Source organism: Pocillopora verrucosa, chromosome 11 (genome assembly GCF_036669915.1).
Source record: "Pocillopora verrucosa isolate sample1 chromosome 11, ASM3666991v2, whole genome shotgun sequence".
Taxonomy (NCBI): domain Eukaryota; kingdom Metazoa; phylum Cnidaria; class Anthozoa; order Scleractinia; family Pocilloporidae; genus Pocillopora; species Pocillopora verrucosa.
Window position 1 is genome coordinate 13,064,459 of NC_089322.1, and position 26,896 is coordinate 13,091,354.

At 38.0% G+C, this 26,896-nt stretch overlaps 3 protein-coding genes across 4 annotated transcripts; all 3 read left to right on the forward strand.

Moving 5' to 3' along the window:
* The first annotated feature begins 608 nt into the window (after window positions 1-608).
* Window positions 609-2,967, forward strand: LOC131794425 (protein rolling stone). The gene is made up of 2 exons (XM_059111950.2): window positions 609-776; window positions 1,710-2,967. Exons 1-2 carry the CDS (start codon window positions 702-704, stop codon window positions 2,454-2,456), a joined length of 822 nt encoding a protein of 273 aa, XP_058967933.2. The 5' UTR covers window positions 609-701; the 3' UTR covers window positions 2,457-2,967.
* Window positions 2,968-4,580: 1,613 nt separating this feature from the next.
* Window positions 4,581-7,664, forward strand: LOC131794420 (protein rolling stone). 2 transcript variants are annotated; one of them, XM_066174542.1, is made up of 3 exons: window positions 4,593-4,793; window positions 6,081-6,177; window positions 6,510-7,664. In XM_066174542.1, the coding sequence occupies exons 2-3, from the start codon at window positions 6,091-6,093 to the stop codon at window positions 7,371-7,373; spliced, it is 951 nt and encodes a 316-aa protein (XP_066030639.1). In that variant the 5' UTR covers window positions 4,593-4,793; window positions 6,081-6,090; the 3' UTR covers window positions 7,374-7,664. The 2 variants fall into 2 exon arrangements, with proteins under 2 accessions (XP_058967930.2, XP_066030639.1); XM_059111947.2 differs by lacking the exon at window positions 6,081-6,177 and having other exon boundaries at window positions 4,581-4,793; window positions 6,510-7,653.
* A 3,695-nt stretch (window positions 7,665-11,359) lies between these two features.
* On the forward strand, window positions 11,360-26,328 carry LOC131794396 (unconventional myosin-If-like). The gene is made up of 27 exons (XM_059111910.2): window positions 11,360-11,467; window positions 11,578-11,817; window positions 12,253-12,341; window positions 12,423-12,513; window positions 12,878-12,967; window positions 13,568-13,645; window positions 13,782-13,866; window positions 13,996-14,105; window positions 15,139-15,271; window positions 15,428-15,491; window positions 15,919-15,985; window positions 18,591-18,656; window positions 18,964-19,044; window positions 19,448-19,534; window positions 19,766-19,849; window positions 20,174-20,260; window positions 20,898-20,990; window positions 21,071-21,156; window positions 21,336-21,435; window positions 22,008-22,114; window positions 22,787-22,885; window positions 23,564-23,708; window positions 24,434-24,545; window positions 25,046-25,132; window positions 25,435-25,542; window positions 26,068-26,123; window positions 26,200-26,328. The coding sequence occupies exons 1-27, from the start codon at window positions 11,360-11,362 to the stop codon at window positions 26,326-26,328; spliced, it is 2,682 nt and encodes an 893-aa protein (XP_058967893.2).
* The last annotated feature ends 568 nt before the right edge of the window (window positions 26,329-26,896 follow it).

The window sequence follows — 26,896 nt, forward strand, 5'->3', positions numbered from 1 at the left end:
TCGAACGTTGTCTTTGTCACCGACCTTGTACACAATGTACGAAGAGATACAAGCGTGACACTTAGAAAATTTTCTTCGAACACTGCCGGACACGGTCTGCCAATAACTGAAACGTCTGGCAGTTCGACTGTTCCACTCAAGTCAGCACTGCCGGACTTTTTTTGTCAAATTTCTTAAAGAGCGTAAAAGCTGCGTAAAAGGCCATCACCTGTCCCCTAGCCCCTTTTCTTTCACTTCCAAACTTCGGAGCACCGGAGGGCATACTGGAAAAAATCTCGTTATTTTCTTCTGATTTAAAAATTACTCTTTCAACTAGTTACAATGAGTCTTATCATCTTGAGTTCTTCTCATCTTCCGCTAGCGTAGCAGACCGTGTGCTTTATTTTGAACACGCGCAGAAGTCAACCGAAAGCAATAACTAAACAATGTAAACATGCGTAGTTAAAACCGGAATCCCACGAATTCCGTTCATATACAGCTCTATGGCGACCATACCGTTGATAAAGAGCCAAAATGACTCGGATGGGCTGGAGATCAGAGATGCCTGTGGATGAAGAGACTGGGTTGGAACCGGAAATGCGTATTTGGCGCATGACGTCAAAGAACCGTTTGTGACAATTGAAGTTTGTTTACGCACATCAAAACCAGTGAGTTGGTGTATACTTGAATCCTATTTAGTAGTTACTGACCAAGTGTCCATCATGTGCCGCGACGAGTTTCGTTTGTCTCAAGTCAAATTGTATCATTCTGACGCCAAAGATTTCATCCGATCACTGGTGAGTGCATATCTAAGTTATTTCATGGATGTTGTAAGAATGCGAATAAATAACTAGCTTTATTAAGTCAAAAAGTTGACCGAAGGGTTCAGTGGATGATCGCTGACCTTTAGCTCTCACATTTGCCACGTTATAAATTTTCCATTAGGGGGATTTATGTGTTGATGTCAGCCCCTTGCACTCAATGTTCGTGTTCCTACATCCTGTTGATATTCGTACCAGTTGTTTGTTTTCAAGCGTGTTATTGTTCGATCGATTTTGCATAACTTTGACGCTAATATTTAAAGCAAATAATTTTAGCAGAAATGGTCTAATTCTATTGATTCCTTAAATCGCTTGGCCGAGTGAAGTTGTTTCTGTTCTATTGGAGTTATGGGTGAAAATCTAGGAGCGGATGGAACCCAGCGTGCCGCTGTGTGTCCTATCTGCACGTCGGCTCTACTTCACTTCCTAAATTTGATTACAGCAAAGAGCATTTTAAACATATTAGGTGATCTATCAATTTGCTGGTGAGCTGTTCACTGTAGATTATTAGCTGTTATTCGTGAGAATTTTCTTCATTAAGAACTTGTACTATCTAAAAAATGTTTGTCAACCTGTGGCAATATTAACCACAGTTGATACATGATTGGGTGTGAGAGATGTTCAAGTGTGTCGTCATAAAACTCGCTGTTGACGAGTAATTATTTGTCACTCAAAGCTGTATTTTTTTTTTCAAGCACTTAATGTTTATTCGAACTGTTTGTTTCTCCCTCTTTCGTAATGTGAAGCGCTTAGAGGTTTACCTTCGGCTTTATATGAATTATTTATTCAGTCGAGAGAGTAGCCTCATTTGAGCTCTTTGTTTTGCACGTCACGTGAGAGGGCAAAAATATTTGTTCTCGTTGGGTATTGATATCAATAATTCACACATTCTCCTGTTCTTTTCCTTAGTGGCTCCCAGCTGCCCTGGTGACGGCATATCGCTGTATTTTTAGCGCGTATTGCTTGGGTTGGATCATATATAGCGGTTTCCATCCCGCTAATGGCGCAGAAAAATGGTTCATCTATTTGACAAACTGGGCTTTTACCTTTGTGACGATGTATTTCTTGTGGGCTTCTGTTGTCAGCGTTCTGCATCACTTTGGAATCACAAACAACCAGGTGGACATGCAAATGAAGGCTATTGGCAACCATGACAATGACGCAGAGGGAGGAGAAGGCCTGGGCGATAGTGTCCATAAATCCGCAGTGAAGATGTCGTGGTATCACAAGGGATTATGGGTCGTTTTTAACATTGCTGCCAATACTGCCATTATGGTGACCCTTTTGTACTGGACACTAATTTTTGGCGGCACAACTAGTGGTCTGGATGTGAGTACCCATCTGATAAACAGTGTTATGATTGTTGCAGACATAATGCTGAGCTGCGTTCCTGTCAGAATTCTCCATGTTGTCTATCCATTGGTCTTGGGTATTTGTTATCTGTTGACAACTGTTATCTTTTGGGCAGTTGATGCGACTAACGCTCGTGGTGAGCCATACATCTATTCCTACATAGATTACAACAACAGCCCGGGTTTTTCAATCGGTCTTGTGTGCGGCTTTATTCTAGTTGGGCAGCCTGTGGTTCAAAGTCTCCTTTTCGGTTTGTACAAACTACGCTGTTTTCTGGGCCTGAAATGTGGCAATAAATCGTAACCGAAAGCTTTATATGAACAGGACTTCATTACAATATTTATTCCTATAGCTTTTCAGCAAGATTGTAGTACAATTTAGTGATAAAAAAATGTGACGAGACAAACATTTATTTCCAAGTATTGTTTGAAATACATTATATCTCCTTGGTCGTGATGTTGAAAACTTGTAGCAGATTAACTCTCGACATACTGATTTTATAAATAAATAAAGGTGGCGAGTCTCTATTAAACAGTGGGGTATTACAAGACACAAGGTTTCCTCATCTGAGTTGATAAACGTAAATTAGCCATCGTGAAGAGTTTCAAAAGCTGACCTTTAAAGTGTTCGCCCCTCGCCAGAACGAAAGGGGAAAGGACTAATACTCAAATCGTCAGCCTTTTAAACTCATTTCGTAGGCCGCCACTAATCATTATGCATCACACTTACCATGAAAAATCTGATTGGTCGAGAGCATTCAATCGATATACAATTTATCATCCCGAGTTCACTGTCTACCTAGTTTCCAAGCCGCATGTCTGTGTAGTTTTCTTGAACTTTTGCAATTTTAGAGAGAAGTGTTAAAAAACTTGGTAGTAAAAAAATATTTTGTCTCGGTTTTAACATGTTATCTCAGCGCACTGCATTAATAATTCATGATATCGTGCTCAACTTCATCCAACAATTGCTTATCATCGACCCAGTTGAAAAAAAACCAAATAATCTTGATTTTGTGTAACCATACCGCGTTTCTTGAAGAATGTGAAGAAAATGAATACAAACATATATGCACAGATAAAAGCACAACTTTTTAAGTAATCGGCGTTAACCCTTTACATCCTAACATCAGGATGCATATACTGTTCTCTATACATTTCCTTTGCAGCTGACAAGGAGAATTTGTTTAACAATCAAGAGGTTCTTAAATTGGTGATCATTTCCTTTATTCTTGTGACCCTTATGTTCGATTCAGGGGCGATATTGTAAGGAGAAATTAGATGCTAGTCACTCTTAGGTGTCAAAGGGTTAACATTTGTCCGTAGTAAATGACTAAGTTTAATTTTATCAGAAATTTTATGAATAGATTTTAATTTCATCTGGTTATAGGACCAAAACGGTTCTCTTAACCCTTTAATCCCTGAGAGTGACCAGCATCTAATTTCTCCCTTCAATATCACCCATGAATCAAACTTTAACGTCACGAGAATAAAGGAAGTGATAATTACCGTATTTACCCGCGGATAGGCCGCACTTTTTTCCCGGAAAAATGGGACCGAAATTGGGGTTGCGGCTTATACGCGGGTACAAGCGTTTTGACACCTCATTAATATGCACGAGAACTCACGGTAGTACAGTAAATTGGCGTTTTAATGTTCGCTTTAAATTGTTCCTAACTTACAACACATACAACTACCCGGTACTCGACCTCAACAATTTTTTTTTCCCATGAAAACCATTGAAAGTTTGGGGTGCAGCCAATACGCGGGTGCGGCCTATCTGCGGGTAAATACGGTAACTAAAGAACCTTATGATTGTTAAACAAATTCTCCTTGCCGGCTTATTAGAAAATGTACAGAGAAAAGTATGGAGAATATGCATACTGATGTTAGGGTGTGAAGGGGTAAATCACCTAACTGTTTTCTTGTCCTTCAATGTCATTGAATATTTTATGCGAAGAAAAAAATAGGTAATTAATAAAGAATGAAAATATGTAAACTTGCGTCTATTTTTGTTTCCTTTTATCAGTTCAGTCAGAGATTATCTTTTTACTAGGCCTGAAACGTGCTCTTAGTGCGGCCCACACTAGAGAGTTTATACTCCTAGGATGGCCCAATATTTTTAAACTTCCTGTCAATTTGTCGGCTTGTCTTTTCATAAGTGGTCTTTTGAAGCTGCAATTTAATTTTCGAGTCTTTTTTTGTTTTCTGACGATCTTTAACGAGCTATCCTCTGTTTCACCTTTATTCTGAATTTTTACTGACAAAACAACAGATCGGAAGAAGTCTGTAAACTATGCAAGAAGCCGATGTTGAGAAGGACAACACGGGAATGACGTAAAGCCATTCCGTGGCGTGCCGGTGTTTCAAGCATGTGGTCACAGACTTGATGAGTCACCCGGGAGATGCCATTATCATTGTTAGGCAAATCAACATAACATTGCGGAATTGTTTGTGTCCAGTGTAACGCCATTGAATTAAGACATGTGTCAGTTGGTTTTAAATAAGGTCGCTTCTCTTGTTCTGCTAGTCTCATATACCTGATGAAATGTGGAGAACGGAGCTTCAAGACTTCAAGGAAGAATTTCAACTTATACAATTCCGTTTAATCTACTCAAACTCTGGCGATTTTGCCGAGTCCCCGGTAAGAGTGTCATCGACTTCGAGTATCAGCAAATGTCGCCATTGTTCGTGTATTTGCATGAGCAGCCATCGGTTTTTTCTTGTTACTCTGTATCTTTTTTTAGATGAGTACATACTTCTCAGTCTGAACTCAGATAGTCAGTTAAAGAATCTCTGAATACTTTCACTTAAACTGTGTGTAATGTCGGCACTAAAGCTCGTAGCGGTTTCCTGTTAAGTCTTCGAACAGATTCATCGATCTTCAATCGTCTGAATCAAGACAGCAAATAATTTCGCTCGTATGACTTCATTCATTTTTCGGGAGAGATTTTTGAAAACGGTAGATCTTAGTATTTCGAAAATCAACTTTAAGGTCCATATACACGTTTTAATTACAATATTGTGTCCAAACATCGCTAGGATTTCGAATTTTTTACTTGAGATAGCATTAGATTATTTCCTCTGATAGTCACTATTCTAATTTGTTGATTTTAAATTTAGCACATAGAATAGTTCGCATTAAATTATCGGCTGTCGTTTAAAGAGATCGATCAGTGAGGTACATATAGAGGTTTAACTGTTTTCATTTGTCGACACTTCCATTACTTTCCTCTTTGATTATACTTACGAAAACGACATACCCGACCCGGAACTCTTCACTATATAATTAAACTATAAAAAGTACTTATGTGAATATTTTTCGACGCTTCGCTGGATTTACGGCTTCAACACAATTTATCCAGAAGTTTTTAAGTATCATCACTCATTTCAATTTCGTTTCGAGGACGAGCGTCCAAATTTTTTTTTCGAACTTTATTAACAGTATCCAGATATAAAATGTACATAGTTCAAGGCCTAGAGCACATTCATAAACCTAGCTTAAACCAAAAGGCAACAAAGCGCCGTCTTAAATAATCGTGGCTTGGAAGAGTGAAAGATCTACTGGTACCAGAAGCTCACAGAAGGTGACAAATCCACATAATTTTGACGAAAACACATCGTTTGATTTTTTTTTAATGTCGTGATGTACTTCAATCGTGTTTGTTAGCGCCCAATTTTTCACCCAAATTATTTCTGAAAACGGGCTTCACTCGAAAATTACCATGAAAACTCCATTAACAATTAGTACGCAACTTTTATGATGTGTCACGCGATCGATTGAGTTTTCAGCTGATTACCATTCCTTCTCCAGCTATAATTATGAATAAATTAGTTATTTGGATATGCGTGACCTGAAATTTCATATCCTTTCAAGAAGTAAGAGCCTTTTCTTGACTGATATAATTCTTATGCAATTGTCAAATTTCAGAAAGTACCAAATGTTGGTTACTGTACCCGACTTAACCGAATTTGCTAACAGTTATTCACAACTCACTGATTTGATTAGCAACAGCCAACCTGTAAAGGTTAGAAACTCGCATGCTTTCACTGTATAACTCAGTAAATTCAAAAGCTAGTTTGTTTGAATTAAAATCTTCCCCCTCTATTTAAGACCAGAAATATAATAAATATGTTACTAACTTCGTATTCTCGGTACTTGCTATAAGGAACGTTGTTTTTTTTGCGCTTAGATTTATGGCCCGCGCGTTTCACGCTTGGGCCATAAATCCGGGCTAAAAAACCCAGTCCTTAAGTTACAGTGCGGACCTCAAACTCAGTTAACAAGAACTATGTATATCACAGTTATTATTTCCAAAAAACCCTTCAAAATTGAAGGAAATTTTCCTCTCTGTTTCAGTGGTTTAATGTTTCCGTGATATTCACATACCGCCTTATAGTTGCTGTTTACTGCCTCGCCTGGATTATTTACAGCGGTTTTCACCCAGCTAACATAAATCACAAGTGGTTTATTTACCTCACCAACTGGAGTTTCTTGTTTGTGACATTATACTTCGTATTATCCACTGTAATAACAGCGGTGTACTACAGAGGCGAATGTAGACAGGGCGAATATGAAATCAGAAGTCCAGAACCAATTCCATTGAGGCGATCTCGTTCAGGAATTTCGCGTTCATCAGACATAGATACACGCGATAAGTCGCGTGAAGAGACACGCGCAAAGTCAGAATCTCGAGATTCCACGCGAGAGAATGCAAGAAGTCGAGAGGAGGTTAAAGCTTCGGTAAATCCGCTGGAAGTTATGCAAGAGCTTCCTATGTCTCGTTATCATGAAGCATTATGGGTAATATACAACATTGCTGCAAATACGGCCTTACTCATTACTGCAACAAACTGGGACTACTCTGGTTTTCAAATGGATGGATTGATAGTTACCACTCAAATCCTCAATACTGTTTTTATTTTGATCGAGACTTTACTGGGAACAGTTCCACTTCGTTTATTTCACGTAATTCATCCAATGCTTTTTACTACTGTCTACATCATGGTTACTGTAGTTTACTGGGCGAATGGTGGTACAAACATCTTAGGTCAACCTTATATTTATTCAAAATTAGACTACAGCGGAAATCCAACGCAGAGTATTGGGACCATCCTTGGGTTCTTCTTTGTTGGTCATCCGCTGACCCAACTTGTTTTATTCATTGTGTTTCGGGTTCGGCATTGGTTGAGCAAGAAATTTAGCAAAAAACTTATTTGGTGAAAGGAAGGAAAAATTCAACACACCATCAGGTGAAATTTTATCAAGATTTGTCCTCTGTTTGACACTTTGATAATAGTAAATCTTAGATTTGCCGATATCATTCATAAGTCTTAAATCTTAAGCTTAAAATAAAGTGTTTGCTTGGTCAAATAGCGTAGTTAAACTGAGAAATTTCATAACAACGGTGGTAGTGGTAAATGACAAGTATGCGCACTCATTTTGCCGCTGTGTTTGACTGGGTGGCTCTGAGGCAAATTGTCTTACACGAGTTACAAACAACCACACACGCCAGTAAGTCATGATGTTTTAAAAGCGCATAACTTTTTTTGGTAAAGCGAAAAAAAGGAATGAAAGATCAAAAGGATACCAATACTTGAATAAGCTTTATTTTGGAGAAATTCCGAGTTTTCCTTTTTCCCACTTTTGTTTCCTTTGACAGATTTCTATAAACGTTTCTATTTGCTTTCGCTTATTTTGCAAAACAGCGGTTGTTTCTTATGTTTTCCTCTGAAATTATGCTCGGGAAATTGGCTTGCAGCCAGTCAAAATTAATCCCTTAGCGCATGCCCAACGTTTGACCGCTGTCTACACGAGCTAACATTATCACAATCTCGAGCCCAGGGTCATTTGTCTCCTTGCCAGCGGTATAGTCGTCAAATAATGATCTCTGGGAGAACCGATTAATTCAATTTTTTTGATTGGTTGATAGGAAAACAATAGACTCCACACAGGAAGTGTGATTTACGGAAGGGATCGATCGGGCCGGAAGTAGAGCATTAGCAACGATAAATTTGAATTGTTTTTATTGTTGTTGTTGTTTTTTTTTGCGTGAAAGTTTTTACTTATAAACTGCCTTTTGATACGTGAGGGAAAATCTAGCTAAAGCCGCGGCGTGTTGCAATGACGGGAAGCTGTTCCAATTGTTTGAAGTTTGTTTGAAGCTGAACCAATTGTTAACTTGAGTGACAAGCAGAAAGGAAGGAATCGTAGAAGTCGTGCGAACATACGGAAATGTGCTAGTGTAAAATAGTTCGACATTAGAATGGCATAGTATTCAGTATCAAAGAAGAATTCGAGAACCCTAAATACGTAAGGAAATCGCAGAGAAAAGGGTTCCGTTCTTAAAAAAACAGAAATGAGGTCTGTCGCCATCCAAAGCCCTTCTCAGGCCACAGTTTCACTATCTGCTTCACCGTAAGTAAACCACTCAAAAGATCCATTATACCCACGTCTCGTGTACTCCAAGATGACACTTCAGATGGAAACACAGAGGTAATCGTTTCGTATTTATCTATGAATCTTGCAACAAATAAATTCTCTTTTTCTTACACCAATACTTTAACACTAAGTTAAACAAGCAATCAACAGGGATTGAAATACTCGAGAAGGCTGGCCATAGAAATGCTGAGGTCCTTAAGTATGAAGGTTTCATATGATGCTACCTTTACAGCTGGTTTGCATTGTGATAAGCATTTTTTTCACAATTACAATATACATGTATGTCATTCAAAATTCCATGTCAATATATTTTTGTCCAATTTACTATGATCAGAAACGTTCAACAGAGTTTAATTGATTCAAAATGAAAATATTTACCAATATATGGAGCGTTACCTTCTGTTTATATTTAGTTGACAGAACATGCAAATACTGAATTCAGGGATCAAGTATATATGCTATGGGTTGCACCACAGACAAGCCTTGCAACTGCAAAAGCAAAATTAAACTTATTATGTTGCTACCTACTTGTAGCGTCAAAGCACGTGCCAAATGCTAGTTTCTAGACGAGATTGATGAATAGCGCAGAAGCCTATGTGTGCAGAAACCTGGAGCTGCTTGCTTTTACGTCTTACATGTAACAAGGAATGGTAACCAAGTCTTCCGTTGGATATTTCAAGGGAAGAAAATATTTTGAGCAGCTTATTAAAGAAGTGATAGGTTGACTTGCTTGATTTCATGGCCACTGTGGGTGTACTGTTGCACAAGGAGATGTTAGTCAAGTACTTCCAGTGTGTGTGATAGATAGTTATGAGATGAATACCCAATGCTGGGAGCTAAACCTTGTCCAAAAACTCATTTCTATCATCCTTGATATTGAAAACTCTAATCATAATATAACTATCATTTTAGTAACTACAAGCAATATTTAAAAAATTGGGACTTGAGCTAAAAGTCGTAACAGACTGAAAGAAATAATTCATAAACATGTTTTTTAAGTAAACTCAAGGTCAAGTAATAGTCTCAAAATTTTGCAAAATATAACAGATCAAGTAACAACTTTTATTTTTACTCCCTAAAGTTATTTTGGAACAAGTAAATGGTACAATAATTGTTAAATAATTTTATTCTCACTTAATGATGCGAAAGGAACATACTAAAGCAGTGTCAAAAGAAACTTGTTTAGCATGTTTTTATTGTTAAGTAGATCAAGGAAAAGTTGGAAAAGTTGTCTAAGGTATGCCGTATGTTAGGGGCGAATAAACGGGTGGTTTTATAAGAGTTTCAAAACATTGCTGTTTTTCTCTGTTTTGTAGTCATCCCGGTTCATGTACAGTCACCTGTATAATCATCAGCTTTTGCATCAGGAGAAGAAGCAGGAGGACTTCTCTGGAATCTAAACCAATCGCTTCTAGAGTTTTGCGTTATTCTTTTTTCATTTCCTTTGAGCCCAATTCTCTTAAAGTAGATGAAACTGCTGCATCCATGCTTGCTAAAAGTCTATTTTTACAACTAACTAGCTTGCGATCGATTCACCTCGCGCGAGAAGCTGAAAACAGCGTAAAAACTGCATAAAAGGCCGTCACTTATCCCTTTTTCTTTCCCTTCCAAACTTCTAGGAGCACCGGAAGGTGCACTAGTTTCACCGCCTTCTACTGGTTTATAAATTACATGATAAATTACATTATATTAGTTATGAAGAGTCCTAAGTTCACCTACACAAAGGTAATTTACGTTCTTTTCTTCTTCCGCTGGTGTAGCGGACCGTGTGTTCTATTTTGAACACGTGCAGAAGTAACTAAACAATGCAGATATGCGCAGTTAAACCGGAATCCCACGATTCCTGGGATAAAAATTTGATTCTCCCAGAGGTCATTATTTGGCGATCATACCGCTGACAAGTAGCCAAAATGACTCTGGGCTCGAAATTGACATTACGTTTAGTAACTTCATGATTATGATGACGTTTAAAACGTAGGCAATTATTGGGCGCGCGTGTTTGCGTTAATTTATTGTGAAAGTCATTGTTGCAATGACTTCAATCTGAGGACTTTCATCTTTCAGCTTTTCAATTCAATGTGAAAGATACGCACAATGTAAACACTTGCAACAAGAAGGACATGGCTTTTCCACTGCTGGAAAACCTTGGGAACAAACAGAAAGTTTTTAAGTGAACGTAAAAAAACCACTGAAAGGTTAGGAAACTTTGGTATTTTTTATACACGCAAACAAGGAGAAAAATATTACAAATCTTTCAAACAAAACCAAATTAATTTCAGCAGCCAGTCAGAGCAAGGAAAGTACAACGAGAGGCAAATGAGAGTTCGAAGTTTAAACGAGCAAAGTGTCTTTAGTGCGGGAAAGCGCGAGTTAAAAAGAAGCGATTGGTTTTAGTTTTGCATCTGATTGATTAAAGAAGTGGCACGAGTTTTTTGGACCAATCACATAACGAAGTAAAGCACAAGCAAAGAAATCCCGGATTACTTTTAATACTCAATTGAAAACTACTCTAGCGAGTTTGTTATGCAGTAAGGCCACTTTTTAATTTGATGAAATTATCTCACTGAGTTTGTATCATTAGACTTTTAACGACTAAACCTCCAAGCAAACCATTTCGTTATTGCCCAGAAATCGAATGGGTTGGAAAAGACTACGCTGCCAAAAGAGGACTTTTTGCTATGGATAGGAATAAAGTCTTAACAAACTTTTTGAAAAATAACAAATTGGTTATGCATTATTTCTTGCTTGTTTGTAGTTAATCTTTTAGAATGGCGTCCAATTCAAATGGTTTTGATGATATGGTTGAGTTGCCGCAAATCAATGAAAAAGACATCGGGGAAAACCTTCGCGTTCGCCTCAAGAAAGAAGTGATTTATGTAAGTCGGTGTTTTTTGAAAAATTGATTTCAAAATGTAAGTTTACCTCAACTCCTACTAAAGAAACAAGTTTAAATTGTCTAAATGGCCATATTCCTTTTCTCCGTCAGACATACATTGGCCGCGTGTTGATAGCAGTGAATCCTTTCAAAGCTCTGAAAATCTATGGCTCAGATGCCGTGGATTTCTACCGCGGGGGTGAAGAAGCAGACGACATGGGTACACCAAAAATTGACGACCGAGCAACCCGCTGTACAACTGCACAGATGCCTGCAGACATTTTGGATGGCAGAAGGAGAAGTATACAAAAAGAAACTTCAAGTGAGACTGGAATGTTCAAGAATATAAAGGTACATAAGGGCGCTTTTCGATTGAGTGTCATGAATCCAAAATTACAGTGACCACGACAGCCAATTAGAATAAAGGAAAACACTCTTAAGAACCAATGGTCACAACTAAATTGTCCAAAGCGCGGGAAAACGCAGGCGACTAAGTCGTGATCGGCTTTACTTTTTCATCTGATTGGTTGAGAAAAAGTGGTGCGATTTTTCTGGACCAATCGCAAGGCGAAGTTAAGAAAAACCAACGCAATCCCGGATTACTTTCATCGCTCAATTGAAAATTGCTCTACGTTTAACTCCTGACATCATTTGAAGTTTACCACGTTTAGATTGTTATATTTTTCACAGAAATTCGGACTCGTTCTCTTTGAATAGTGTTTATTGTACCTGTAAAGCAGGAAGCAACCAGCTCGAAGAATGTAACGCTAAGATTTTCCTTTTAAGGGTCCCAAGCCTCCTCATTTGTATGCCTTGACAAACACCATGTATCACAATATGATGATTGAACATGAGAATCAGTGTGTTATCATCAGGTACATGTCAATATTTTTCCTTTTATTTGCTTTGATATTAGCTATTAGAATGTTATGCTACTCATGTGGTTTTATTTTCAGTGGAGAGAGCGGGGCGGGTAAGACAGTTTCTGCAAAACACATCATGAACTTCATTTCTAAAGCTTCTGGTAAAGGATCAGCAAAAGTTGAGGTAATGCTACTATACACTTACTATATGTGAATATGAAGCTATTAATAGTATGAGAAAACTTCTAGCCTTTCGAACGAGCTCTAAAATACTAAAAAAAAACCAAAACAAAACAAAGAAGCAAAAGCAACAAACAAAACAGGAATAGAACAAAAGGATCTTCGAACACCTAATCGGAAGTTTATTGCTCGAACTAGAGAGACTCTAAAACAAAAGAGTGGTTGGACTAAAGATATCACTGGTTTTGGATCAATTTCTAAATAGGCTTTTGAGAACATTTTGATTATTTTAAAATGTTTTACCCGAAACAGCAAACAAGTATGTTGAATATATTGTTGTGTCATTTTGTGTAAATATGTGACAACAGAATATTAAGGACATCATCATTCAATCCAATCCCTTACTGGAAGCCTTTGGTAACGCCAAGACCACGAGGAACAATAACTCAAGCAGATTTGTAAGTTTTATTGAAATCAAAGTTACCTAAAAGAAAACAAAAATAATTGAAGCCATGAGATTTCCAAAAAGGCAAATCATCGTTACAGCGCTTTTCGCTTGAGCGTCATAAAGCCAAAATCAAATGAATCACAACAGTCTATCAAAAGGAAGGTAAATGCCTCTATGAGCCAATGAGAACTCAAAGTAAAGACAAAAAAAATTGCCTAAAGTGCAGGAAGAAGCAGGCGATCAAGTAGCGACTGGATTAAGTTTTCATATGTGATTGGTGGAGAGAGAAGTATGAGTTTTCTGGACCATTTACAGAGCGAAGTGAAGCAAAACCAATGCAATCTGGGATTTCTTCCAACACTCAATTGAAATTGCTCTAAATGTAAAAGAAAAGTAGACATCCCTAAACAACTTACCAGAACTCTATGCTTGAACGCGAGGTTTCTTCTTCTAGAGTAAAAGCAGCTAGTTATCACTCAATAGATGCCGCTTACTATTACACTATTATTATACTATTATTATACTATTATTACACCATTATTATACTATTATTACACTATTATTATACTATTATTATACTATTATTATTCTAACCATTGTCTCTCATCAGGGTAAATTTATGGAAATCCAGTTTAACTATTCCGGCCATCCCGATGGAGGAAAGGTTTCAAACTTTCTACTAGAAAAGGTGAAGTGGTTCTTTTAATCAATTTGAAATTTCTGAAATCGTTTATTTTTCTTTGTTGTTAATGAAGCACAATTTCTTCTAAGTCTTCCCGTTTAGTTTTCAATGATCCTTAATTGATGTAGAATCTGCATTTCAGTCCCGTGTAGTGACTTTGAACCAGAATGAGAGGAACTATCATGTCTTCTATCAGTTACTTGCTGGCTGCGCAAAAGAAAATCGAAGTGAGTGCAGTTTCTTTTGCTAATGCGTTGTCCTACTATGTAAACAAGATCGTATTCTTAACCTGGTTTGTGATCTGTCTGCATTCATAATTGTTTTTTTAATTTTTATGGTTTATCTTTTTTTTCTAGCTGATGTCGGAATAGAGGTCACCAAACCAGAGACTTATTACTATCTGAACCAGACTGGTGTTTACACAGTGGACGGCACTAACGACACTGATGATTACCATGATTTAATAGTAACTCTTCTGTTGATTTTTTATAAGCAGATCTCTTCAAAAAAAAATAGATTTCATGTTACCGTGAGTCTGTGGAACATAAAATTGCACACAATGTCCAGACAAGTGTGTCACTGATATACTTACCACATTTTGACTTCTTTTGTGATCTAGTAGGGACTTTTAGCAGTTAGGAGTAAACGCCAAGGAAGACGTCGAGTTAAAAATGAATATATATATTTAGATGGAATTTCTCGACTGAATGGATTTGTTCACCATCTCTTACGACGCCGCAATTTAACCTCAGCATAACGTACGAGAGCAGCGTTGAGTTCCAAATGGAAACTTAAATAATTTTCCGTCGGGGTTTCCTTTCTTGGACCACGCAAATTTTGATGACTTCGCGTTGTTATTTCGCAGAGGACGGCTTAGAAATGTTCACAGTTTTAAAACGCAAGTGCTGAGCTATTGTTCCGCTCATTAGATCTTTTGTTTTGCCTCGTCTTTGTTGCCGTCGCCGTCGCGGTTTGCTAAAGGTCCCAATTGCTGTGTAAACCCACGGTAGCATGGAATGTGTTTGTTTTTAGTGATAAAGGTTACGTCATATATTTATGACTTCCAAAAGATCATTTGTAAGAACCAATCAAGAAGCGCGTATAATTGAGCTTATCATACAAATGTCTCTGTCTGCTTAGTTAAGTTATTGATTGAGTTCTGATCTACCTATTTGTGCCTAAGCCTGTCAATTTAGGCATAATCTATTCAACCCACTTCATTTCAAGACGATCGTGAGAATAATTTGAAGAAAATGATTTAGAGAGGGTTACTACTTTTTTTAAACATCTGCGTCAAGTTCAGACATTGCAAAATACTTTCCACGGATTCTTGCTTTTTCATGTCTGAAGTGAAAGACTCTTTAGATGGCTCCGATCTCTCGATGGTTAACAGTTGATACACGATTGAAATTCCTAATTTTCTTTTACCCACAAAATTGCGACAACGGTAACAGACAAATGATCAAAAGGTGGACTGTGTTGTTCTATTTTTTTCACAGAAAGCCATGACTGTGGTAGGATTTGACCCGCAGACTCAAGTGACCATCCTCAAACTGGTGTCGGCCATCTTACATCTCGGTAATGTGCAGTTTAAAGAAGAAAGTAACGTGGCCGTACCTATCAATGACGACCGTGAGTATTCATAACTTTCTGTTTACTGATATCATCATTCTAAAAATCTCATAATAATTACCCTTGTTGATAGATATTGATTTTTGACCCATGCTTTCACGAGTTCTTCTAACATAATTGTATGTCTCACTCGACTTCGTGTTTGTTTCTTCAAAGTGTTAACCATGCCCGCGAAACTGCTCAGTGTCGACAAGGATTTACTCAAGGAGAAACTGGTTAGGTTAGTGATTCCGGAAAAAACTTGTACTTCCGGGGAAACTGGTTGGGTCAGTACTTCCGGAAAAACTTGTATTTCCGGAGAAGCTGGTTAGGTTAGTACTTCCGGTAAAAACTTGTACTTCTGGAGAAACTGGCCAGGCTAGTACTTCCGGAAAAAACCTGTACTTCCGGAGAAACAGGTTAGATTAGTACTTCCGGGAGTAATTAGAAACTCACAACTTTGATGATTGTTTATCAATCGATTCTCCTCTTAAGAAATATCAATTTCGTTGTAATTTAATAGGATAAGTAATTTAATATTTGCGCACAGCCCTAATGTAAAAAGAGCGATGCCTTATTTTTGTAAGTTTCTCACTGCATATTTGTTTTTTGTTTATTATTATGTTTATCTATTATTTATTTTGAAATTTTGAAATTTTCTGTTTCAGCACCGTAATGGAAGCCAGATGGGGAGGCAAAGTTGAAATCACCAAGAAGACAAACAACGCTGAACAGGTTTAGTGAATATTCCGATAATTTTTCAGTTCTCTGATAACTAAATATACTGGCAAGAGAAAGAGATTAGTATGCTGCCTTGTTTGTGCTCAGTTGAATATTCTAAAGTAAAGAAAGGAATGGTTTAAAAGCCATTTGAGCCTATCAGTAACTGCAGTTTTAGGGAGTAGACGTCAACACAGTATGCAACTTTGCTCATTAAGACTGCGTTCAAATGAATGCTTTGACTGGCCAACCCAGTATCAGGTCTCTCAAGGGGCTTTTCAACACAACGCTACGCAATTTTCTGACTGTGAAGCATGGTGAATCCATCACCCGGGTCTCGTAAATAAAAGAAATTCGTTCGGTTTTTGTTTGTGAGCGGTCAGTATTAGTACTCTTTTAAATATAGAGACATTTCATGATCATTTTTCCTTGCATTTTTGTGTTAGCTTTTGATGCGATTATCTGATAACCCTGACAAATTTGCATATTAGCCTTGAGCATGTGATGTGATTTCTGAGGAAAACCCTTGGAATATCACTATCTAATTTTTTTCCTAATAAAAATCGGGCAAAAAAGAGGAAAACGAACGGGACTGCTCATTAAGAAAACCCTGATACGACTGCGAAAGAATCATGTGTTATTTGCCGGCTGGGAGGTCCGTATGGTGAAAAACTGTGACCTCGGTCGACTCTTAGCCGGCAAATAACATTTTTTTTTTAACTTCACGAAATTCTTTCCGAAATAAACTGAATGATTTAGGGCTGTAAATACGGCAAGATCTTTTAAACTGAACAATTTTTGAGCGAGTAAATGGTAGTTAAAATAGACTCTGAGGTGATGCAAATTAAAGAGAGATGGTTCACCGAAACATTTTCATTTGCGTAATGATAAAGGTGATTAAAAAGACTTCCAAACAAACTTTGAAACATTATTTTTAGAGGCATCTGTCACAATCTGACACCTCTCAGTTAGAGAGCGCGTAAGAAAAAATAGCGCATGTACACTTTTGAAAAACAACGAAACTAGTTTGGCAAGGACTGTCACCACAGTGTTTTCTTCAAAAACAGTCAATGATCTAACGGAAAGTATCATTCACTCTCATCGACGATTAATTAATGTACGAGGATTTGCCTCTGTTCATTAAGTAAACAGCGAGAAAAGTAATTGTAAGTAAATTCAAATTTTTTATTTTGAAGTTGTGAGAGTTTGCTCGTTTGTTTGATGCAATGGAGTGTGTAAATCTGGTCTTTCCTTCACAAAAACTAAATTTGAATGATAAACTCCAACGAGACACAAGGGGATTTAATGCGGCCTTTTCTCATTGAATTCCTTCAGTTTCGGTTGTGCAATTTACGGTACAAATTAAACGGACTTGGAGAGACTCACTGAGGGCGTTTATTTGTTGAAGAGCTGAAATTAAAACTTCGCTCGCCCTTTCACTACGAACAAATTGTTTGAGAAAATTCAGATATTAAATGGATGAAAGTTCCATTGATTAGTTTAACTGTAACCAAATACCTCACGTTTTAACTTTCTTGGTACTTTTTTTGAACGATTAAAATTAATTGCGGACAGTTTTCAGGCCGCTGGTCAACCAACGTAATGACACCATTGATGTTTCTGTCAACCAAAGTGATTTGAGAGAGAGAACATGTGTAATGGTCAATACATGTGTAATGGTCAATTACATGTGTAATGGTCAATAAAGCTGTTAAAAAAAAAAAAAAAAAAAAAAAAGAAAAGAGCGGATTTATAAGTTATTTATCGGCCTAAGGTAGTGACCGACGTCTTTGCTTAAAAATACTGCCCAGCCGGGAAAACGAGATATATTTATGAAAAATGGCAACGAAAGTAGGGATGTACTCGGCGACTCACGAAAGCGTTACCGTTCCTCGTGGGCAGAGATAGGAAAATACGGACCGCGTAAAGAACCAATCAGATTACAGGATTCGTTATCGCGCACTCTGAAAAAAAAACTGAAATATCACAAACAAAAAGTTTTACCGCAAAATGCGAATACCGGTTAAAAGTTTTCATCAAATTTATGAAACTATTGGGATATCTTCGGTTAAGTGTATAATGTTCTTCGCGGCCATTATGGAGCGAAAGAAGGTTTGCGAACATACTTTTTAAAAGATTTTACAAAACTTTTCGAGACTCAACAACAACAAAGATCGAGACCGCGCGAACAACAAGCCCTTTGAGGGAGATGGTACCGAGTAAAGCAATCTCAGCGTTCGATCTGACGACGGTATCAGCAAAGTCGCGTATTCCTGTTTTGTTCGTAAAATTTGTCGCGGAGCTCTCAGCGAGTGACGCGCGCGCCACGAAGCCCCATACTTATCACATTGTTTTTCATTAAGGCTTTTTACCATTCCAGCTCTAGTGCGATTTACATAATAAGCTCAGTAATGCATGCATTCTGATTGGTTCTCACTTATGATCTATTGGAGGACAGACGTATAAATGACGTCATCATCAAAAATAGATCTATTACTGAACAGACGCACGGCAACTTGGAATCTATTTGTTAAATAAACACTTTCAATCATGGAAAGTGAAGTGTGCGTCTTGTTAATTAATTGTACATTTTTTCCAATCAATTTAATTTTTGTTCCAGGCTCAGTTTGCACGTGATGCTTTGGCGAAAGCATTGTATTCACAAGTCTTTGATTATCTTGTTCGGGTAAGAACCTGGTCAGACAATGAGTTATCATGTTTCAGGGTCACCAGAAAAGTTATTTCAAAAACGATATTCATAGTATGATAACATAATAAAAAAGACAGTGCGATAGAAGCATTGATTATATAGTTTTGTTTTGAAAATGTAAGTATTTCCTTTAACTGGGAATTTATCTTGTGATTTATTATAAGCAATTAATTATAATAAATAAAACACGAGGTGATACTTTGTAAAATCATTCAGAGACTGGGAGAAGTTCAAGTCAACGGGAAACAAATACAGTAATTTTACAACTGCTTATATTTTTCAGAGTATAAACGAGGCAATGTCAAAAGAGAAAGACGAAATGTCTATTGGTGTACTTGATATCTATGGCTTTGAGATTTTTGAGGTATGGCCACGCCATCGCTTGATTTTACTGCCACTACTGAATAAAAACCTATATTATATGGCAAGGTAGTCCTGAGGTAAGTCCGAGAATTCTGATTGGTTTTTAGTTGGTCCTTTCTTTGCCATACGGACCGTTTCCACCAAAACGGTCATAAGCCCGTATTTTTGTTTGCGAAAGCCGGGAAATTCAAAATAAACAACCTAGGTCTGGGTGCCATATAACAAACAACTGACTAACCTCGCTTGCTTGAGCCCGACTGAGGAATGTTGGCCTTCAGTCGTTTTTGCGCGGCTCTCGCTGCGTTCAGTCCATACTACCTCGGGACCATATTCTCCGGTGCGGCCCTCACGCTCGGTTGGATATTTTAGCTATTATTGACACATGCACCCTTTTCTTTTTTCAGAACAATCAATTTGAGCAGTTTGCCATCAACTTTGTCAATGAAAAGCTGCAGCAAATATTTATTGAGCTTACACTTAAAACGGAACAGGTAGGCTTGGTTTATTTTCGTACTTCTGCTTCTTACGATGGGAAAAAAAAATTGAAATCTCTACATTAGTATGATGTCTTGACCCTTAGCCTTTTTCCCCTAGCGAAATGTGCTTCGTTTTCAATCCCCTTATTGTGTTTGCAGAGATTAAAAAACACTTCTTGGTATTATTATTTCTCTCCATCTGTGACTCAAGTTTTACTTGAATTGTGTCTGTAAATTGTTTCGAAGGAGGAATATGTACAAGAGGGAATCCCATGGCAGGAAGTCAAGTACTTTGACAACAAAACAGTCTGCGAACTTATTGAGAGCAAGGTATTGCATATCCCTAATACGGAGGTCACCAGAATGGAACATCTGTAGTTCAGCTGAGTTTTAACTCAATTCTTTATTTTGCGACATCGGAAACGTCTTTTTTGAACTAAAGGAAACTCATTTTGAAATAACGCCTATACACGAGAACATCAAGGTCCACAATGAATGAAAGCAGAAGTTTTTTAATTAAACGTTTTCAAGACATTGTGCTCTAATCAAGGGAATATAAACTGTTGATAATCTCTTGGCTTTTAATCGATTACCTGTTCACCACGTGATAATGACTATGGAAGCTCGTCGTTTTGATTGGTTGAATGTTTACAGCGTCCCCCAGGTGTTATGAGCACTCTTGATGACGTCTGCAGTACAATGCACGCAAAGACCGAAGGCTCGGAGAAAACTCTAATGGAGGTACTTTAGTACAGTACTTGGGCTTGTTAACATTCATGTTTTCCATTTGAGTGATTTGGTGGTCAGAAAGGTGTGTCACACTGAAATAAATTGGGCAAAGGAATCTTTGTAACACATATCCAAAGAGATAAACCCAGCCGTAATTATGATAATAAGTCTTTGCGATGGTAGTTTTTTTGGTAGTAGTCTGTGTTTAAGCTGTGTTGAGAATGAATGAGCAGTGTGACTCGGGGCACGACTGTCACTATACCATTCTTTTTTTTCTCAAAAAAGGGCTGAAGTGCCATCTTCATGTACGCGGAAGTAGTTGTTCTTTTAGTTTCCCGTGTACACCATGTAACATTCTGGTATAAATCATAGCTTAGGTATTCTTTAACCCTTTTAAGTCCTGAGAGTGATCAGCATCTAATTTCTCGTTACAGTAATACTGTTGTATCATTCACTAGGATCACGAGAATAATAGAATTGATCGCCAACCGAAGAAGGTTTGACTGTTTTACGAATTCTCCTTGTCAGTACCAAAAAAAAATTATAGAAAACAATATGAAGAAGACGGATAATAGTTAAACTGTAAAGGGTTAGTGGATGATGGGTTGCTCATGATTCTGGACTTTGTTTCATTTTTTTTTTTTAACAGAAACTTCGAGCAGTTGTGGCTTCAAATAAAGACTTCAGTCGTTATTTCAGAGCGCAGTCAAACTATTTTACGATCACCCACTACGCTGGAAATGTGAGTTTACAACAAAGCAATTGAATCAACCAGTGATATACATGTAGCTCTAAGCGGATCAATTTTGCTCTATCTTTCAGGTGGATTATGAAGCCAAAGGATTTTGTGAGAAAAACAAAGATATACTCTCAAACGATATGGTTGTATTAATGCAGTCTAGTGAGGAGTGAGTCATAATTCATATTAATCTCTAAAGAAAGTAAAAAATTATAAGTTAATCAGTGTGTTAAGTCATCTCTTTGCCGGACTCAAATTGAGCATATGATAAAACTGTTTGACATTTAGTTATTTCTACAAACAATAAACGGCTTCTCAAGAACAATATTTCACACATTGGTGTTTCAGTGCATTTGTTAAGGACCTGTTCCCTGTAGTTGCGAACCCTGATAGCGGAGGTGGGCGTCGTGGTGGTGCGAAATCAAATACTGCTGGAGCAAAGATTAAGGTACTGCGCCAAGGGTCTGTTTGCCTGTCACTATCGATAAAACGCTCAACTAAGGAAGATTACATCAGTGGTAACGTCACAATGTAATTTTGTCGCAATTTTTGTCATATAATATCACATAGAGGATAATACATGAAAGCGCGTACATGTAAAAATGGAATTCCACTGCGCTCACTCGTGAGACATCAAGTTGAACACGAGAAGAGAAATTATTTTTCTACTAGCAACCATGTATTCTCTGTGTAATATCATAAAACAAAAATTGCGACAAACGACCTCGGATTGAGAGTGGTGAATGCCTTGCCATTCATTCGCCAACCTGACAGAGTGGAGCAAAAGACGAGTGACGTGTTAGCAACTTATTGGCGATATCAAACGCAAAAAATTATTGTAAATTTACACGTGTGCAGTTGCAGTTGCAGTTGCAGTTTTTCTCAGGGCCGGAAATCTTGAAAAAGAGTTTTAGGAGAATGGTGTCAGTAACTGTATTGACCTTGACAATGAGGATATAATAACATTGAATTGTAAGAACACTAAACCTATTCTTGTTATTATTTTGACTTGTTCACCAGTCCCAGGCGGCAGCTCTGATCACCAAGATTATGTCATGTACTCCTCATTACGTTCGTTGTATCAAACCCACTGAGTCCAAGAAACCGCTGGACTGGGACGACCAGAGGTATATATAAAAACCTTGTGTGCAAGGTTGATTCTTGAATTTCGATTGGTTAAATTTGAAAAGTTACAATACTCTATAAGAAAGACCAGCCTTGTTCTAGAGCCTCTAAACAGACTCCGTGTTCAAAATTTTCTGTTGTTATACAAGGCGTTTATACTAAGTTCCTTATAAACACGATATCAGATTGGATGATTTGTTTTAATAATAAGGTCTGTACCCGAGCCAAGTGCCTAAAGCATGAAGCGACTAGGAGTATTAATTCCCCATCCTGGATGAGATTCTAGTCCATCACAACGTTACCCAGCATCATTTCATTAGGCTTCCCTGACAATTCGCCTGTACTCATTTGTACTCATGGGTGGAGAGTGGCACTTATGACCCAGCAAGGTCTTGAACCCAGACCTCTCGAGCCGGAGTCCAGCGCACTAACCATTAATCCATCGCGTCTCCCGTCGATGTTTTTAAGAGTAACCCTTGTTTTGTAGAGTTTCCGACCCGGAGATGGGAAGTTCTGAGATTCGAAGTATCGCGGGACACTCCCGTACTTGTGACAATAGCGAGGAGTTACATATATCTCTTTCTGTGTGCTAGTCTTTGTTGGTTCGTTCATATGCGTACATAAAGACGATCAAGACTAATTCCTAAATTGCTTTTGTTGTTGTTTTTTTTTAGAGTTCTTCATCAGATTCAATACCTCGGTTTAAAAGAAAATATTCGCGTCAGACGAGCCGGATTTGCATTTCGTCGTCAATTTGAACAGGTCGTGCGCAGGTAAGTTTTAATTTCTTATTAACTATGAGAGTTTGATATTACGAGGACTAGAACATATTATTTATTGCTTCATAAGAGCAGTTTTCGAAAAATGTGTCGAAAAACCAAAACCAATGACATCACAACTTACCAATCAGAGCAAAGGTCAACATCATGATGGACCGATGACAACTCAAAGTCAACATAGGCAACCTGCTTGAAGTGCGGGAAAAAGTGAGCGACGTACCAAGTTTGGAATGGTTTTAGTTTTGCATACGATTGGTGCTAATGGTAGCGCCAGATTTCTAGACCAGTCACAGAGCGAAGTAAAGAAAAATCAAACAAAAATCCACGATCACTTTCGATTCTCAGTTAAAAACTGGCCCATTTTTTGGCACACTATGGCTGCTTGGTTAAAATTTAGACTGGTTATTCTCAACTCGACACTTGTGGTTGTTCTCGCACACCGCGTAAAAGAGCGAAACTGGAAACACATTACTCGAAAACAGTCAGCGATGATTTGTACATGAAACTGTCTGTTCTAATTTTTGACACTTGATTTATCATTTTGTTCCACTGTTGTCAATGTATCTTTACAGTATGGCTTGTTTTGTCTGGTCATAATGAATTTTCTCCCATATGCATAGAAAGTGATTTGTTTTATGATGACCATGATAAGTTGGATGTGTGTATTTTTAGATACGGTATTATTTCCCCTGAAGTGAACAACTGCTGGACTGGTGACCCAGCTGAAGGTTGTAAAATAGTCATGAGAGATTCTGGCATCGATCCCTCTCGATGGAAAATTGGCAAAACAAAGTTGTTTCTCAAAGAACCAAATACAGTAAGTAAATTAGGAGGTTTTTTTTGTTTTCTAGTATAGTTATAGACTCTTGTTAGGTCACCATATCTAGCTATTTGACGAACGCATTGGCAGAATCCCTATTGTTCTCGCGACAATTACATGCAGCGGCGAAAATGTTACAGATCTGGCCCCGGTTGTTCGAAGGTTGGATAACGCTATCCACCGGATGAATCGTTATACGGTGAACAATGCTGTACGTTTTGCAGTTACTTATCCGCCAGATAGCGATTTATCCGTTGGATAACGTTATCTAACCTTTATACAACTGGGCCTTGTAATATTAGCGGCGAAGCGTAAACAGGAAGGCTACCATTGGTCGGAGATCACGCGCGCTTTTCTCCGAAGAGAAGACTGCCGTAGCTCAATAAGTCGAAGCGAAGCTAAGAAACAAAGGCATCGCAACTTATTGTCTCATCAATTTTTTCTGATATCACACTTACCGCGAGTATAATTATTTGAACCTGGCTATTTCAAGCGTTGGATTTGTAATGGAAATATGGGTTCGAATTTTACCGAAGGCCAATTTTTGTTCATCTCTCGCTAAAACTAAACCTATTACTAAAATCTAATCAATATGAATTTCGCTTCATGTCAAGTCTCCGACAGTTTGACTCGTTGTAAACATATTGTTAGTTTCTAGATCGGATTTAGGAAAGGAATAAGATAAAATTACATTGATTAGATAAGTTGTCATTTTTTTTCAGCTTAATGAACTGGAGGATATAAAAAATAAAATCCTGGAGAAGTACTGTGTCAAAATTCAAGGTGTTTATCGGACCTACAGGCTGCGCAAAAGGTTTCTAAGGATACGGAAAGGTTCGTGCACATTGTTTTTGTGTTTATTCCCTGAGTGGGACTTTGCACGGTAGCGTGAGGCCATTGACTTATCGACCAATGATGGAGTTATGTCAAATGCTACGACATGCTACGACAGGTGCATAGAAATTCGAACTATATGCGAACTTATCTTGAACCTGTATTCTCAATAAAGCTTCGGACGTATTATCCTAAGTAAAGTGTGTCATTCTGCAGCCTTTCCCTACATCTAGGCCACAAAACTGTAAATCAAAAATTTATTTTTCAAATCGTCAATGTCATTCCCTTCAGTATCAACGAACGCTTTTCATTCGACTTATTTACTTTTGTGCTTTTCGCGACACCATTTGCCACCAATAGCGCAGCTCCATCTTCTCTGGGTAAACAACACACAACCCACAGATACTCTTTTAGCTCTAAGGAAGGGCTAACGCTCGAAACGTCAGCTACAAGATCCCTTTTTCCATTTAATTTTTTTTTCCTGTAATGTTATTTTCAAGGTGTTGTTGTGATTCAGAAGGGTTATCGTCGATACAGGGACCGTCATATTCTCGGCAGGATGATTGCCATTAAGAAATTGTTAAAAGGTAACGTAACACAAGGCAGAAGAAACAACAGTGCAATAATCATACTATGAACAAAGACGCTACATCTAAGGGGGCTTTTGGTTGGAAATTGGAAAAGTTTGAAAACTTTTTTGGTGAGAAAACTAAGGTGCTGTTATACGATATACCGTTTGAACAATATTTATGTGCAATAAAAGGCGGTTTATGATGTATTTCAGAAAAGATAGCGAGTTCTACTGGTTTTTAGCTCTCTCTTACCGCCTCTTCCACCCACCCCACCCCGGCAATAAATTATGACCGATCCCTAAGCATTGCCTTTATAGAGGTCGATGTGCTTGGTGATAAGAAGAAGAGAAGAGATTCATGGGATATGGGCTTCAAAGGAGACTACGTCGGTTTTCAGAACCAAAAACCTCTGCAGAAAATCATAGGTAAGTTACTTTTTACATTAAAGCTCTGTTAACTCAGACCTTGAATATTCCGACCTTTTTCAGTGTATCAATGTAATATCTCCGTGTGTAGGCTTGTGCCTTTTATCACTGCAATTTAATTCGAGATATCTCAAAGTTAGGCGGGGAACCGGAGAGACTAGTTTTAGTACAGCACTGTAATTTTATCCAGATTTCTCAAACTTGATGTTTCAGTACATCACTGTAAATGCCCCCGGGTGTAGACTTATGTCAGTATATCACTTCAATTAAACCCTGGATATCTCAAATATGGGCGAGGTCCTCGGGTATGGACTTTAGATAGTATAATGAACACTGTAACTTTATCCCGGATATCTCAGACTTAGGCCGGGTCCCGTGTTTGGACTTTTGTCAATGTATCAACGTAATTTCAAACTCGATTTCTGAAACTATCTTAGACCTACACAATCCAAACGAGACCTAGCTGACCTTAACTGTGTTTTGAATTCCTTTTCTAAATAAAAACTGTGATACTTTTGTGTTTAGCGGATACCAGGGTTGAGTTCGCGGCTGAAGTCAAAAAATACTGCCGTGATGGGAAGGTAAGGCTTGGTCGCTCGCTTTCGTTTCTATCGTTAAAAGTTTGTTTCTCAAGACATTCATTTTCTTTTGTCACAGGAACAAGATCGCCTCCTTATTTTGACAACGAGTTGCTTATACGTCATTACTCAAGTAAGAGTGGGATATTTAGACAGGCTGGCTCAGTTCAGCTTTAAAACTGAAAGAGGGGGATTGTATGAACATTAGGGACCTTAAGCAGTCAGGACGGCAACGCCAATGAAGACTTCGATTAAAAAAATGAATTTCTGCCTTTAATTAGAATTTAAAAAATGGCTGCATGTGTTTACTGTCTCAACTTCAGCATAGCGTATAAAAGAAGCGTTGAGTTCCAAATGGAAATTAAGATAATTTGCCGTCGCGGTTTCGGTTCGCAGACGACACAAATTGTGGTGATTTCACGTTGTTGTTTTGCACAGGACGGCTAAGAAATGTATAAAGTTTTAAAACGCAAGTGCTGAGCTATTGTTCTGCCAATTAGATCTTTCGTTTTTCCATGTCCGCGTTGTCGTCGCCGTCGTGGTTTGCTTAAGATCCCTAATAACAAAAGGTCAGCGGACCACAGCACCGGGAGCTGCCTTCCCTACTCTCTGCATTGCGTGAGTCCTTTAACGGCCCCTGCTAACCAGTGCAGAAAAAATGCAAGAGACGGGGTATACAGTTTATTGTCCATATCTGAGAAGATTATATAATGTCTAACTATTTGTGGATATTCGAGGATATCATAATAAAGGTGGCACATTCTCCTCAATTGTTT

Coding starts and splice junctions, on each gene's coding strand:
- LOC131794425 (XM_059111950.2), top strand. CDS start 702: ATGTGCCGCGACGAGTTTCGTTTGTCTCAAGTCAAATTGTATCATTCT. Junction 777..1,709: donor AAGATTTCATCCGATCACTG/GTGAGTGCATAT, acceptor TCTTTTCCTTAG/TGGCTCCCAGCTGCCCTGGT.
- LOC131794420 (XM_059111947.2), top strand. CDS start 4,698: ATGTGGAGAACGGAGCTTCAAGACTTCAAGGAAGAATTTCAACTTATA. Junction 4,794..6,509: donor GCGATTTTGCCGAGTCCCCG/GTAAGAGTGTCA, acceptor TCTCTGTTTCAG/TGGTTTAATGTTTCCGTGAT.
- LOC131794396 (XM_059111910.2), top strand. CDS start 11,360: ATGGCGTCCAATTCAAATGGTTTTGATGATATGGTTGAGTTGCCGCAA. Junction 12,514..12,877: donor AAGGATCAGCAAAAGTTGAG/GTAATGCTACTA, acceptor ATGTGACAACAG/AATATTAAGGACATCATCAT. Junction 13,646..13,781: donor CAAACTTTCTACTAGAAAAG/GTGAAGTGGTTC, acceptor TCTGCATTTCAG/TCCCGTGTAGTGACTTTGAA.